Source organism: Melanerpes formicivorus, unplaced genomic scaffold (genome assembly GCF_026170545.1).
Source record: "Melanerpes formicivorus ecotype bairdi unplaced genomic scaffold, bMelFor1.0.p_v2 SCAF_6, whole genome shotgun sequence".
In the NCBI taxonomy this organism is placed as follows: Eukaryota; Metazoa; Chordata; class Aves; order Piciformes; family Picidae; genus Melanerpes; species Melanerpes formicivorus.
The window spans coordinates 34,526,866-34,541,377 of record NW_027142358.1 but is presented as its reverse complement, the minus strand read 5'-3'; the positions used below and the strand labels follow the sequence as shown (position 1 = coordinate 34,541,377).

Genomic DNA, 14,512 nt, shown 5'->3' with positions numbered 1-14,512 from the left:
GCTTAGGCTGCTGCAGGTTTCATTCCAAAATACAATCTGATTGTTTTAATTGATTTATCACAAGCAGGACCTCACATATGGCACAGACCCCAAACAACACAAGCTTAGAAATGGCTTAAACCATTAAACCTGGCTCCTGCACTTCCCATAGGTCTTGTCTAGAAATCTCCCTCTTTCCACACGAGGAACAAGTCTCCAAACTGGTCCCTAAAGTTCCATCTCTGTACTGCTCAACAGCCCTAACAACCCCCCCTGGCCTTGCAGAACTGTCTGTCAATTAAACTTGTAGAAGGCTTGGTATGTAACAGTATCACCTCCTCATTCAAACACCCTCCTGAATGCAGAAGCACTTTGCACTGGCTTCTCTCCCCTCTCCCACCATGGCAGCATTGCCAGGAGGGTCCTGCACGCCTTCCCCCTGCACTGAAAGCCACGGAGAAGCCATACTGAGGTCCTTTTCATGGTGAGGAGAGAACAGGCAGGCAGAGATAAAGAAAGGCTCTGCTCCCTGTGGCATCCCCCAGCAAGCCTGAAGCTAACTTTCTTCTAGAGAGTTATAGCTGCAGGCTGAGCTGTGTTAATCTGCAGATTCTCCCCTCTGTCAGAAACCACTTGCTAAAGTAGGCTATGGGGCTGCACTGAGCAGACATCACACAGAGAAGGGGAGGCAGTCCCAAAAGAAGGGCTGGGAATTCCTGCAAGCCTCCTGACCCAAGCAGCCTGCTCTAGGGTAGTTTCAGTTCTTCCACCCCGACACAGACCAGCAGTGAACTTCGTGACTGCAGAGCAGAACCTTCCCACAGATATTTTGCCAAAGGCAAGTGTGGTTTAGCAAACTCTTTGTAAACTCGACCTTGCCCCTAAATTAACAACTTTGGAATCCATTCTAACAGTCACAGATGGGTGGACTCAAGAGCTTCATACTGGAAGGTCTGTTAACTCCACCGAAGCCACAAGGAGACTCTGGCTAGCGGCAAATATCAGGCAAATACAGGACCTGATGATATTAAAATTCCCCTCTCTCCCTCTGCACTTCCCCAGTAAGATTCAAGCTGTTCCCCTCTTGCAGTCAGACTTTTAAGTCTTCTTGGTTTGGGCCAAACCACTGTGGACTGCAGGCTTGGAAAACATATCAGCTTAGCAGGCATCTTCATTCCCACCTTCATTTCCACTACATTTCAAGCACAGATCAAAAAGAAGGAATGCAAGGGGGGAAAACCAAACCAAACCAAAACAAGGCTCCTCACTCAAAACCCAACACAACTATCCAACTCTTTATACTCTGCTTAAGTCAGAAATGCCCCTGAAAATAAAAATCCAAAGGCACACACTTCCTCAAATCAGGCAAGGGACATGAACCAGAAGCCCAGAGAGCAGCAGACTGCTCAGAGAAACCATCTCAGTCTGTGAGGGAGGTCACATGGACCACATCACCTTCCAGTTGCCAGGCTCTTCAAGCTCTTAGCCACAGTTTTGTTAGCCAGCTGCAATGTTTAAGCCATCAAGGGACATGCACTGATCTAATTGCTTACAGATAAACACAGGATGTCGATTTGAGATCAATGGGAGATACACCTACTGCTTACCCACTCAAAACAAACAGGTCTGAACGAAATGTCAGCTGACCACAGAATCAGTGCAACTCACCAGGGAGGTTTTTAACCCAGTATCTAAACACAAGCTTGAGAATGTCTCCTGCAACTTGCCAACTGTGTCCACAAGATGGATATTTCCCCAAGGGGTGGCTATTTCCTCATTTACTGTTTAAATGGCATTTCCCCCCATTTTTTAGTCTTGGCATTGAACAATAAACAGGGAAGAAGCAGTTCAGTACTGCGCTCCTTTAAATACCTGAGGTCTCCAGAAAACCAACACCCTGCTGCCTGCAGTAGGATTTGTCACTGCTTTGCTATTGCACATCCCACTCTCAAACACTGGTTCACCAACCAGTCCTTACTGCTGCGACTATTTGATCATCTGAAACAGGATCAAGCTCCTCAGGTGTGGTCACAGACAAACTGGCACAAACTCAGTTACACTTGGACTGAATCAGATCCAAAGCTGCACTGTGCCCCACGGCTTCAGAAACCCAATTACCAGAGCAGTGGCCCGGTCGGGCTGGATGCAGGTCTGCCTCTCCCCAGGCTATAGAGGAAAGAGGTTGAGGGAGAGCATGTCCAGTCCCCAGCATGAGTCCAGTTGGGTGGCTATCAACACTCAAGGTCATCTTCTTTTCTCCAGTCAAACCTAAGCTGGGTAGAGCTGTGCTGAGAGGCAGGCACAGGTGTGCCCTTTAACTTACGTTTTCAGTGGCGTCTTCTTCTTCTTCGCAGGCTTGTTCAAGCTGTCTCCCTCAGTCCCATTGGTTTCATTGGCACTGGCTGGTATCTCAAAGGAAGCTGGAGACTTAGAGGGCGAGCTGGCTATCTTAGAAGAAGACTTGAAAGGGTCAACAGAGTCCTCACACATGTCCGGCTCAAAGCTGTAGGTTTGCTGAGGCAGTTTGGGCGATTCCTGCATTTTTGTACTAGAGGAGAAGGGGTTAAAATTGGGATCATCCCACTTGTCAATATCAAAAGTGTAAGAGCCTTTTGTGATGGGGATTTCATTGGGATCAGCGGGAGCCTTGGTCGGGGTGCTGGGAGCATTGTCAAGCTTTTCCACTGCTTTTTTAGTCTTTGGCCTCCGGAGGGGCATTTTAGCACCCGGCTTTTTACCTGCTTTCTTGGGAGGAGGAGCACTCTCCTGCTGGTCTTCACTCACCCCTTTTTCTTCAGAATAATCAAACTCCAGCCTCACTGCGATGCCTTTGACCGGAGGATCTTCCTGTCCCCCGGTGTCAGGTGGAGTCACCTCCCCGGCCTCCGGTGCCGTGGTAAGAGGTAGAGTTTTCTTACTGGCAGGGGGAGAGTTCTGCACTTTGCCACCTCCGCTGCTAAATGCACTAATCCCTTCAAAACTGTCTGGATCCAAAGGGTAGGATCCCTCAGGCACAGCTGGGGCCTCCTGTTTCTCAGCAGAGATTTTAGAAGGTTCAGTACATTCAGGCTTTACTGAGTCAGCCTTTGCCTCTGTTTTGTCCTCACCCGGGGCGCAAGCCGCGTGGCCCAGGTCAGGCGGCTCTTGCGGTGTTTCCTTCACTGGTGGAGCATCCAGGGGTTTTTTAGCTGTCTGCTTCTTCTTTAAGGAAGCTGGTCTGGATTTCTTTGTTCTCTTGAGGGTACTGGAAGCACTGCTGGAGCCAGTACCGTACACATCCGCTGCCGGTGCTAAGGTCTCGCTGTTGCCAAGGTAAGATGCTCCATCGAAATCCCCAGCCTGCAAGCTAAGAGAGCGAGACAAGGTGGACTTGCAGACTGGCACCGAATCGGTAGACTTCCTCCTAACATTCACTTTGGGGTCACGATTCTTGGCTTCTGAAGAGCTTGGTCCTAAGGCATGGAGGGAATCGATCAACTCAATGTTATCGAAGTCCAAGTTGTAAGTGCCGCTGCTGGCTATCGGCTTGTCCTCATCGAAGACGGTGGAAAAGGAGTGGCAAGGGGGACGGAAAGGGCTTTCCTCAGCTGGCTCACTGTGTGACACATCAGTTACAGGTGCAGCTTCTGGACATAACCCTGTAGGAACCAACAGAAAATTCAGTGAATTTCACAGAACCACAGAATCAGCCAGGTTGGAAGAGACCTCCAAGATCACCAAGTCCAACCGACCACCCAGCCCTATCCAATCAACCAGACCATGGCACTAAGTGCCTCACCCAGCCTCTTCTTCAGCACCTCCAGGGACTTGACCCCACCACCTGGAGGTGGTGCATGTTTCAAACTGGAGCTTAGTAAGGTTTACCAGAACCTAGCATTCCTGCAAGGAAAAAACCTCTGAAGGGTTCCAAAGCATGTAAAAGGAGTAAGCAGTAGCTAAAGCACATACAAATCAAAGGGGCATTTCTGTAGAGTAACTAGATTACAGGGCAGGGGGGGGGAGTGGAATAGTTCTGTTCTCCCCAGAAAAGGATTTAAGGCAAGCTCCATGAAAATACAAACCAGACATTTGCCTCCAGAGCACCTCTAAACCTAATGACCACTTCCAGAGATGGATATTACTACAATGTGCTAAATATGCCAGCTAGAAGAAAATCCAAACATCAAGCACTTCATTACTCACGTTTTCTACTGTTATAGAATGGGTTCACAGAACTCTCACAGAGCTCTTGTGCAGAAAATTCCCTGTAAATGCTCCAGCAGTTACAGAGGGAGCTTAAGTTTTGTTTCTCATGGGCTATTTTTACCAGTTCCCCAGAGGAACACAGCTTCCTCTTCACAAGCCATCAATGCTGAGCCTCTCTCTGCCCCAAGTAGTCAATACACTGCACTTTGACCTCATCATTCCAAGTTTATAATGAGACATGAATCACTGAGAAGTTTGTATGAAATGAATTATGGCAAAGGCAAGAAAATTGATCTGAGTCCTGCACAGATATGCCCAGCTGGAAGCCTTCTCTTAAAAAGATGGCTAGAAGCTCCCTACAAATTATTTAAAGAAGATCTCTCAAATGCAGATTCCAACTCATCACAGAGTCACAGAATGGTGGGGGTTGGATGGACCTCTGGAGATCATCCAGCCCTCCTCCACTGCTAATGCAGCATCACCCAGAGTGGGTTGTCCAGAACCACATCCAGGCAGATCTGGAATCTCTCCAGAGAAGGAACCTCCACAACCTCCCTGGGCAGCCTGCTCCAGGGCTCCAGCACCCTCAAAGGAAAGAAATTCTTCCTCATGTTTAGGTGTTCCAGTTTGTGCCTACTGCTCTATCTCCTATCACTGGGCACCACTGAAGGGAGTCTGGCCCCATCCTCTTGATACCCACCCTTTAGACACTGAGAAGATCCCCTCTTGCTCTTCTCCAGGCCAAAGCAGCCCCAGGTCTCTCAGCCTTTTTATGTCAGACAGATGCTCCAGTCCCCTCTCCTCCTTCACAGCCTCTGCTGGACTCTCTCCAACAGTTCCACAATACTCCAGATATGGCCTCACTAGGACAGAGCAGAGGGAAAGAAGAGCTTCCCTTGACCTGCTGGTCACTCTCTTAATGCACCCCACAACGCCATTTGGCCTGCTTGGTCATAAGAGCACACTCCTGGCTCACAACTAACTTGTCCACCCGGATGTCCACCATTCACCAGTGAAAAGAAAATGTTGGAGAGAGAACTATGTGCTAAAAGTGTTAAACCACTGCAATTAAAGAGTCATTAAATGAAATTCTAAAGAGATCTCTAGGAATCCCTTGCCTTGGGGTATGACAGCTGCATGGGACACAGTGTGTGCAGAAAAGAAGATCCACAGGGAGGGCAGGGCGAAGGTGCTGACCTCTTCTGCTGTCCAGCTCACCAAAGTTCACTACTGAAATGTTTCACCAAAGAATATGGTTTGTTCCTGCTGCCACGGCACTGCTGCCTGTCTGAACCTAACAGACACCTCCTTCTATGTCTGTGTGTCCCATCAGGGGACTGCAGACCTGGGGAATCTCCCCCCAGCTGCCAGTTCAAGCCAGCTGCTCTGAGCTCCCACTGGTATGGACGGGAGCAGAACCCCCCAGCAATTGCTCTCGAAGCAATGCAGCTGCCTTCATGCTGACAGCCTCCTCAACTACACAATCATCAAAACAAAACAATCAAGCCAAAGAGCTTTTCTCATCCTTAAACGATTTTGGAGACATTTCTGCCCATCTTTTTCATCAGCCTCATCCTGACAAGTTCTGCAAGCGAATTCCCACTTTGCCCAGCTCCCTTCAGTAACGTCCTCCCTAAAAGCAATACGGACAACACAGAACAGGCTATGAATGGGGCAAGAACAGATGAAAACATTTTCCCTTTGTTTCAGAGGGAATTGTGTGTCTGCATATTGATTACAAGAGTTATTGTTTATGGCTGTGGAGGGCAGTAAAGGTTTAAGGCAATTGGATGCATTTCCCAGAGCAGTCCCGTCGAGTGACGCCGGCTCCTTGCAGGCAGCGTCAAAGGAACGACAGCTACAGCGTTTCTCTTTTAAGGCTGTGGAAGTTCACTAAATTACAGCAAATCAAATACTATTTGAATTGTTTTTCTTCTAAAGGAATGCTAAGGAGGTGGCAGTGTTCTAGGACAGCTTATTTTTCTCCTCAATCTCCGCTGGGTTGGGCATGGTTTCAGCCGGGCTGAGAGGTCATTCATCAGACTTGATTTGCGAGCTGAGCTGGTGCTTGTTTCAGACACACATCACTTTCTGACATTGATGTGACTTCTGTCAAAGGGATACCAAGAGTGCCCTGAAACTCCAGCAGTAGCCTGATCTGCACATTGTACACCGGATCAGGATGGGAAGACGCTTCACAGGAACGCTTCCCCATCAGCACTCCCGGCGCTCCAACACGTCAGCAGAGTACCAATGTAGGTCAGCACCAAATAAAAGGGGGATCTGAACGAGAAGTTGCCTGCAATTATGTGTTGTTTTCACTCCAGCAGGAGCCTAAGGCTTCAGCAGGATTGAGGCCCCTTGTTCAAAGTCAGCACCAATGTGCATTTAAGCAAAATAAAAGAAACCCAAGGCCCTGCAGGACTTGGACTGCAAATGGCAGGCGTGGAAGAGCTGAGGCTGGGATGTGTCACGCCAGCACAGAGAGCACACAAAGCTTCCCAGCCTCTCCAAGCTAAACAGCATTCAAATTTGGTGTGCTCCACATAGTGCAGGGCTTTAATTTTCTGTAATTGCTCATTTCACAACTTCCTCCTGAACAAATCCTTTCCTTACAGATTTCTGCAGCGTTGCTGGAACCACTGCTGTGGCATTTTTATTGTTGCTGTAGGAAACCAGTTGTGAAATTGCCTCAAAAATCCATGGCTTTTGGTAGCAGTGAAATGCTGCTCTTAGGCTCCTTTGGCATCACAGCAGAATTGGCTCCATGTTTGCAACAGCAGAAGTAAGGTAATTGCTCTCTATAACTGCCTGAAGGGAGGTTGTAGACAGGCAGAGGTTGGTCTCTTCTCCCAGGCAGCCAGCACCAGAACAAGAGGACACAGTCTCAGGCTGCGCCAGGGGAAGTTTAGGCTGGAGGTTAGGAAGAAGTTCTACACAGAGAGAGTGATTGCCCATTGGAATGGGCTGCCTGGGGAGGTGGTGGAGTCACCATCCCTGGAGGTGTTCAGGAGGAGACTTGATGGGGTGCTTGGTGCCATGGGTTAGTTGTTTAGGTGGTGTTGGATTGGTTGATGGGTTGGACACGATGATCTTGAAGGTCTCTTCCAACCTGGTCTGGTCTATTCTATTCTAAGATGTGTAGATGTGGTTCTGAGGGACATGGTTTAGTGGTGAGCAGTCAGTGCTGGGTTAAAGGTTGGTCTTGATCTAAAAAGCCTCCTCCAGCCAAAATGATTCTGTGATTCTCTGCTCTGAGTACCGACCAGGGGGACAGGATGCAGCACCCTGGGGCATCACCTTGCCACAGCTCAGGTGTGTGCTCTCTGGGGACATGCCCATGAATAAAAGTGGAAGCAACAAAAAAAGAGTTTCCTAAAGCTTTGGAAATTCAGAGGGCTTTTCAGAACAAAATGCAATATCTGCAGCAGCTCTGAGCTCAGTGAATTTATATCTGAGCTAGTGCTTGATGAGTAAGGAAAATGGCTTATGGAGGCAGGACACAGAAAAGGCTGCTGGGTATTTAGGAAATATCTTTGCTTTCAAATGACAACAAATTGTCCTAGAGAAGGAGCTGCAGCATTGTGCCCTGGGACAGCTGAGCATTTTGGCATCTCTCTAACACACAGAGCCCACCAACAGGCTGAAAATAGAAGGGCTTAGTGCTGCTGAGCCAGAGACAAAATGAAACTCTCTTTTGAAAGGCTTAGAAAGACAACTTGAGCAGTTCTAATCCCGCAAACAGCAGAATTCAATTCCAGTTGTGCTTCCCAGTGAAAAACAAACCCTGGGAAAACACATCCAGCATGCTCCATCACAGTGCAGTAACAACCCAGGAGGCAAGTCCACTCTGCCTACAGCATTGTGAGAGACTAAAAGCTTGTCTCTCCTGGGGTGACTCAACAAAGAGAAAATCACTTGCTGCTTGCCCAGACAGCAGCTGATGTATGTTGGGCAGAGCCACTGGAACACTCTTGGAAGGTGCAAAGATAACATCGCTCACTGGGCCACAGCTGGCCTCACAGCAACGGACCGAGGCCACCTTCGGGAATATGCATAAGACAAGATCATCTCCACCCATCAAGTACCCTGGAAAGGGAGGGTGATGAGACAATGGAATGAGTGTGTGGGCAGGTAGATAGAGAAGGAGGAGGCAGAGGCCTCCCCCCCTCCATCCAGACCCCTGCCCAAACACACAGGAATGCACAGAGAGATGTCCTGGGGAACGACACCTGGATACTGACCTGAGGATGATTTCCTGGCCCCTGAATTCCTGAGGGACAATACTTGGACACATAGCTAAGGACTGAAAACTGTATAAAAGACTTGAGCCACTACTGGCTCAGCAGAAGAAAAACGGAGATGAAGGAAAACACAGGAGAAGGACAATGCCGCCGAGAAGGAAAGCAGGAGAGAAGGGAAAGCCCGGGACAAGGCTGCTCTGGAGAAAAGAGGCCGTGGAGCCTGGAAGAAGCAGACTGAACCTTCTCTCCATGCCCTAAGTTTCGCCTGCTGCAACTCATGGAGCTGAAGAGGCTGCCCAGAGGACCACACCTCTTCTCCAGCCAAAGCCTCAGCACCATTTCTCTACAGACCCAGGCTGCCCAGAGGACCACATCTCTTCTCCAGCCAAAGCCTCAGCAGCCTTTCTCTACAGCGCCAACATCTCCTGCAGCACCTTCCCTCCACAGACTCAAACTGTCTTGGGGGGTTGAGGGGTATGGTAACATAATTCCTCTTCTCTCTCTCTCTCCCCTTCTGATCCATCCACTTTATTTATGTAGTCAATAGTCTAGCTGTTGCTATTTTGGCCTGGTTTGTGCCTCTCATTTCGCAATGGGAATATTCAAAAGAACTGAGGCTCTCTCCCTCTCCGGACCGAGACAAGCATGCAGCAATTGGAAGCACCCTGCACCAGACATCTTGAAGCACAGTTTATCTCCAGTTCCTGCTTGTTTTGAGAACCCTTTGAAGTCATGAAATCAATTAGTAACACTATTTCACACAGCAGTGTAAAAATACTCCTGCCCTTTATTCTGGGAGCAATCTCTGCATATACAATTGCTTTGCATTTTCTCTTTGTTAAGCTTCAAGAGGAAAAAAAAGAACCAAAACCAAAGAGAAGAATGTTTTCAGTCCCCCAAATGAGGTTTGTTTTTGTCTGGGTTGTCATCTCTCTACTGGAAAGCCTGACCTCAATTTCCCTGGCACTAGCAGGACCTGAATATAGGTCTCCCATCTCCTGATCACTGGGCTGTAACGCACAGAGGGGACTCCAGCTCCCACAGCTCCCCCTGTTTATAATCTGAATGCAGTAATTAATTGGGTAAGGCAGTGGAGGGACAGAAGAAATGTCCTTCCCTGGGCAGGAATTCTTGGTCAGAAGCAGGGTGTTTGGGAGAAAGGGCTTGGGGCATTCTCTGGCCAGAACAAAGGACGAGAGAGCACTGCTACAAGCAGCTGAGGAAACAGGCAACAACCATTTAAAATCCTGCCAGCACAAAAATACTACAAAGCACCCACAGTCATTTGCCTGGAGAGTACAACCCACGTTCCCCACAACAAAGGAAATGTTTACAGAGGAATGGGAAGGCTCCTCAGTGACTCCTCCCGAGGTCCAGAGATGGTTTCCATACATGCTCTCTTACTCTTCTTCCCCTCCAGACTAACCCGCAGACTGACTCCCCTCTTCTGCTCTGCTGCTGATGGACCAAAGCCATGCAGCAGGTTTTCCCCCCACCAGGAGCTGGCACAAGCCCAGGATGAGTCTAGCTATAGCTCACTTTCATCATATTTCTTAAGCCAGCACTGAAGTCAACCCAATTAAAAGCTCTGCTCTTGGCTTTCCAGCAGTGGGGTCCAGCTGTCGCACTAATGATGCCACACAGCACAACTGCATCGGGAATTATTGGCAGATATGGATGAAATAAGCCTTTAAACACTTGCTATGCTCCCTCCTTCCATCCACACACATGCTCTGTCACCAACCTCATGCAGAAGACAAAGCCATGAGGCTGGTGAACCAGAAACCCAGCTGGACATCACTGCCTCTCCCCATGTGTGTGCCAGGCTCGCCGCTTGCCCCTGTGCCTTACTCCTCTTGAATGGAAACCTGCTGGTTTAGCTGTGTGGGACCAACAAGCAACTGCTTTAACTCACCAGCACCCCTCAGGAAGGGACTCACGCTCTCTGTCTGCAGCCACAGGTAGGTAAGCCATGGGATAACTGTTACTCAAGCGGCTTATAAGGTACAAAACATCTCTGGAGAAGAATGCAAACTCCTAAGCTGTGCTCTTAGGAGTATTGATTCAGAATCATAGAACTGTCAGGGTTGGAAGGGACCTCAGGGATCATCCAGTTACAACCCCCTGCCATGGGCAGGGACACCTCACACTACAGCAGGTTGCTCACAGCCACATCCAGCCTGGCTGTAAAAACCTCCAGGGATGAGGCTTCCACCACCTGCCTGAGCAACCTGTGCCAGGCTCTCACCACCCTCATGGGGAACAACTTCTTCCTCACATCCAATCTCAATCTACCCACTTCTAGTTTTGCTCCATCCCCCCCAGTCCTATCACTCCCTCACACCCTCAAAAGTCCCTCCCCAGCTTCCTTGTAGCCCCCTGCAGATCCTGGAAGGCCACAAGAAGGTCTCCTTGGAGCCTTCTCTTCTCCAGACTGAACAACCCCAACTCTCTCAGTCTGTCTCCATAGCAGGACAGCTCCAGCCCTCTGCTCATCCTCATGGCCCTTCTCTGGACACCTTCCAGCACCTCCAGACCCTTCTTGTAACAGAGGCTCCAGACCTGGACACAGTGCTCCAGGTGTGGTCTCAGCAGAGTGGAGCAGAGGGGCAGAATCCCCTCCCTTGCCCTGCTGGCTCTGCTTCTCTTGCTGCAGCCCAGGATTTCTTCTAAAGGCTTCCAGAACAATGCATTACACACATCTTCCTTTCCTCCCACCAGTTACCCTGTTGTATAACTTCACTTTGCATCATTTGGGGATGCTGAACACAGCCCTGTTAGTCTGTGTAAGTTCCATCCCATGGACAAATCTAATTTGCAAATGAAAATGTTTTCCTAGAATCACAGAGGGGTTTGGGTTGGAAGAGAGCTCCAAAGGTCAGCTAGTCCAATCTCCTCTCCAGTAAACAGGAGCATCCTCAACTAGGTCAGGTTGCCCAGAGCTCTGTGGAGCCTCTCTGCCATCCAATGGCCTTCAAGACAGTTCACACTGCCTGTGAAAAGAGAGATTCATTTTCCTACTTTTCTCCAGACATACCTGAAAGAAAGGAGGGGGAGATGGATGGAGGGAAAAAGGAATGACACGTGCCATGGAAGCACATGTGTAACCAAGGGTTTGGAGATGCTCTGCTGCAGTAATTGAAAGCACACTCCAGTTCTGTTTAGCATATGCCTGCTTTTGTTCTCTCAGCACTTGTTTTGTAATCCTTAGATTACAAAAGGTTAGGAAAAGGAAAGAAGATGGAGAATGAATGACTGTGTTTGCTCCAATGAAGAGGGAACTGCAACAGCAGGAAGGAAGTGTGAGGAAGTCTCTGTATTTCATTCCTGTGTTGTGCCATCAGTTTATTGAGCATCTTTCTAGCTTCTTATAAACTCCTACAATAAATTATGGTCTTAAAGAGCATTCCTTAATGCATAATTCCCAGAAATGCATTAGGTGGCTCCAGCCATTTGCAAGACTCATTTGTCACTTTCCTGAAGGTCAAACTCAAAGCTGGTCAGACTTTGTAATGCACACACACATCAGCCTTGACGCTGCTCTTTGCCCACTGCCATACACAGCCACTACTGGAGTGGAAACTGAAGGTTTAAACTCTGCCTGGCAATGCCACACATCTCTCCAAAGGAAATACAAGAGAGTTTCAGTCTGCTGAGATTAAAATTACCTTCATGCAGCGTGGCCAGGTGATCAAGATGACTTGACTTTGGGATGGGAAAAAGACACAGCATAACGAGGAGCTCAGTCTCGAATTGCTGAGCTGTCATCTGACAGCCCAAACAAAGCTCTTCTGGGCTAACAGAGGGCTTTGCACCACCTCATACTCCAGAGCACAGAGAGCACACAACACCTCTAGGGGTAAAAGAACTGAACCACAATATTCCCTCTTTAAAGGTTATTTTCCCAGTACACAGCAATCTTGGTGGGTGTATACCATACACACATTCACACATGGTCCCTGCTCCCCCTCTAAAGCTATTGTGAATATTTCTATTGTTCTAAGGGGCTTTTGGGTCTCCTTTTGTTTCAGGTGACAATAAATCTCTCTGAATAATCAGGTTTTGTTAACTGTCACAGTCAACAGCACTCAGCCAGGCACCAGCACTTCAGTGCCTCCTTTTCCTACTCGTCTGACTCAGTAACGATCCTACAGAACCATTTGGATCCAAGATGCAGAAAGGCCTTCTAGAAAGCTCCTCTTCCCTTTACTATCTGTCAAGTGTTATGGGCAGATCCTCCAATACTTCCAGGAGGCAGAGGGTTTTCCCTCCCGGGATGGCTAACCTCGAGCATGCACAAACTGATTCTCCAGAAGATATCTTAATAGCACCACTGCCTCGCCTGTGCTTGCACAGGCACCTCCCTGCAGCTTCATCTGCCTCAGTGACCTGTCCTGCTCATTACCCGCTCGTTACCTGTGTCTTCCGAGGGCAGCTGGGGTTTTGTCTCTTGTTCCGCTGCGTCTGCCGCCACCGCCGCCGCCGCTGCCGCCGCGACTGCTTCGGGGGGCGGCTGTGGAGGTGAAGGCGGTGCCTTTACCGGGGTGGTGGACTCCGGGGTCTCGAATGCTTCTTCAGAGTCAGAGCTCCTGGTGAAAAGCAAACGAGAAACTAGTGAGCCCAGTGAAGGTTTGCCTTTGCAGGTCACCCCTGGAAATACAGGGCTTTCTGAGCTGATGGCACAGACCTCAGCCACCAGCCCCCCTCTGCGGGTCCTGAAGGAGATCTTACTGTGAAGTATGGCTTCCAGAGCAGAATACCCTGGCTGCAGTCTCCTCCACAGAAAAGTATTCATGTCACTTGAGATCTCCTTGTGTTGCAAAAAGTGAACACACACTTGGAATCAAATCCTGCCTGCAAAGCCTGCTCTCCAGCGTGAAAGTTGTCTCAACACAGACACCACGGCTGATGCCTCTGTGGCAGTCCCTAAAACTCTTCTTGGTGTGAGTGTATCTGAACCAGCTGAAAAGCAAACCAAACCAACATGAAGATGATCTACTAAAGACATTTCACAGCTTCTGGGGAAACAAAAAAAAGAAGAAGAAAGAAAATCCATCTAAACTAGCATCAAATTTATGCATGGTCTGCTGCAGGTAAGGAAGAAGACACAGAGACACCTGAGGTGCAGCAAATCCTCAGACACCCTGCTCTCAGGGGAAAAAACACCCTATCTTTAGCAGGATATGAGCCTAACCAAGTGCATGGCTTTGTGACAGATGGTAAGGGCAACTCTGAAATGTATGTCCTGGTATTAGCAATAATCCTTTCCTAGCACTGTGTGCTCAGGGAGACACAAAATCCAGAGGAACCAGGATGGTTTGGTGCCGTCCCAGCAAGGAAACAGCCCCCAAAGTGAAGCCATTCAAACACAACACAAGCTTGAAGGACAGCAACAGTACAAACCGTTGAGTGGAGATCCAAACCACTCCAGACCACACCATGTGCTCTAACAGCAGTACAGCCTCAGGCAACTGTCCTTCTACATCTGAAAACCATAGTTCTTATTTGTCCTGAGACCAAAGTGAGACCAAATTGTACCTTTTAAACACTTCTGGAAGCGCTTTCTTTTGAGCGCAGGGAACGCAGCCACCACGGTGTCATGTCCAACGTGCACTGAACCTTCAGTGCACTTTCCATAAGCACTTCTGGTGGCCAGAAGCACTAACAAAGTGCACTGAGTGTGACAGACTCCTAAAGGACAGGCCTGATTTGCCTCTTTGCCCAGTGATTCTGGGCATGGCTGTAGTCTCCACTGCCCACAGCGCTCCGCACCCCACATGCCACTGCAACAGGGACAAAATTTGCCATGAACTTAAAAGCCAGTAAAACCCCAAAAGCCACCCTGGACCAAAGACTTCTCATTGGGTCTGAGTTCACAGGTAACTGTGAGCTGCAGATTCTGTTTGGTTTCTTAAAGCTGACGATTAGTCCAAGCAGCTCGATGTCAGGGAGGTACAAGCACAGGCTTTGCATTCAATTAGATTTGCCTAATTCCATCTCAGCACGAAGCCTTGGGTGAGCTGGGGAAGAAAAGACCTTGGTGTCACCCCTGACAGCTTAAGGAGCACAGAGTACCCAATTCTCCCCAGCTGCCCCTGCAGAAC

The 14,512-nt window shown here is 48.9% G+C and overlaps 1 protein-coding gene across 14 annotated transcripts in view; it reads right to left on the bottom strand.

The window, feature by feature from the left end:
- Positions 1-14,512, bottom strand: part of TACC2 (transforming acidic coiled-coil containing protein 2) — a 161,123-nt gene that overhangs the window by 35,488 nt on the left and 111,123 nt on the right. For all 14 annotated transcript variants that reach the window (XM_068140407.1, XM_068140404.1, XM_068140408.1 and 11 more), the window contains 2 exons: positions 12,825-12,997; positions 2,303-3,617 (listed from right to left, as the gene is read on the bottom strand). In XM_068140407.1, coding sequence (XP_067996508.1) covers positions 2,303-3,617; positions 12,825-12,997 — 1,488 coding nt within the window. The remainder of the gene's footprint in view (positions 1-2,302; positions 3,618-12,824; positions 12,998-14,512) is intronic.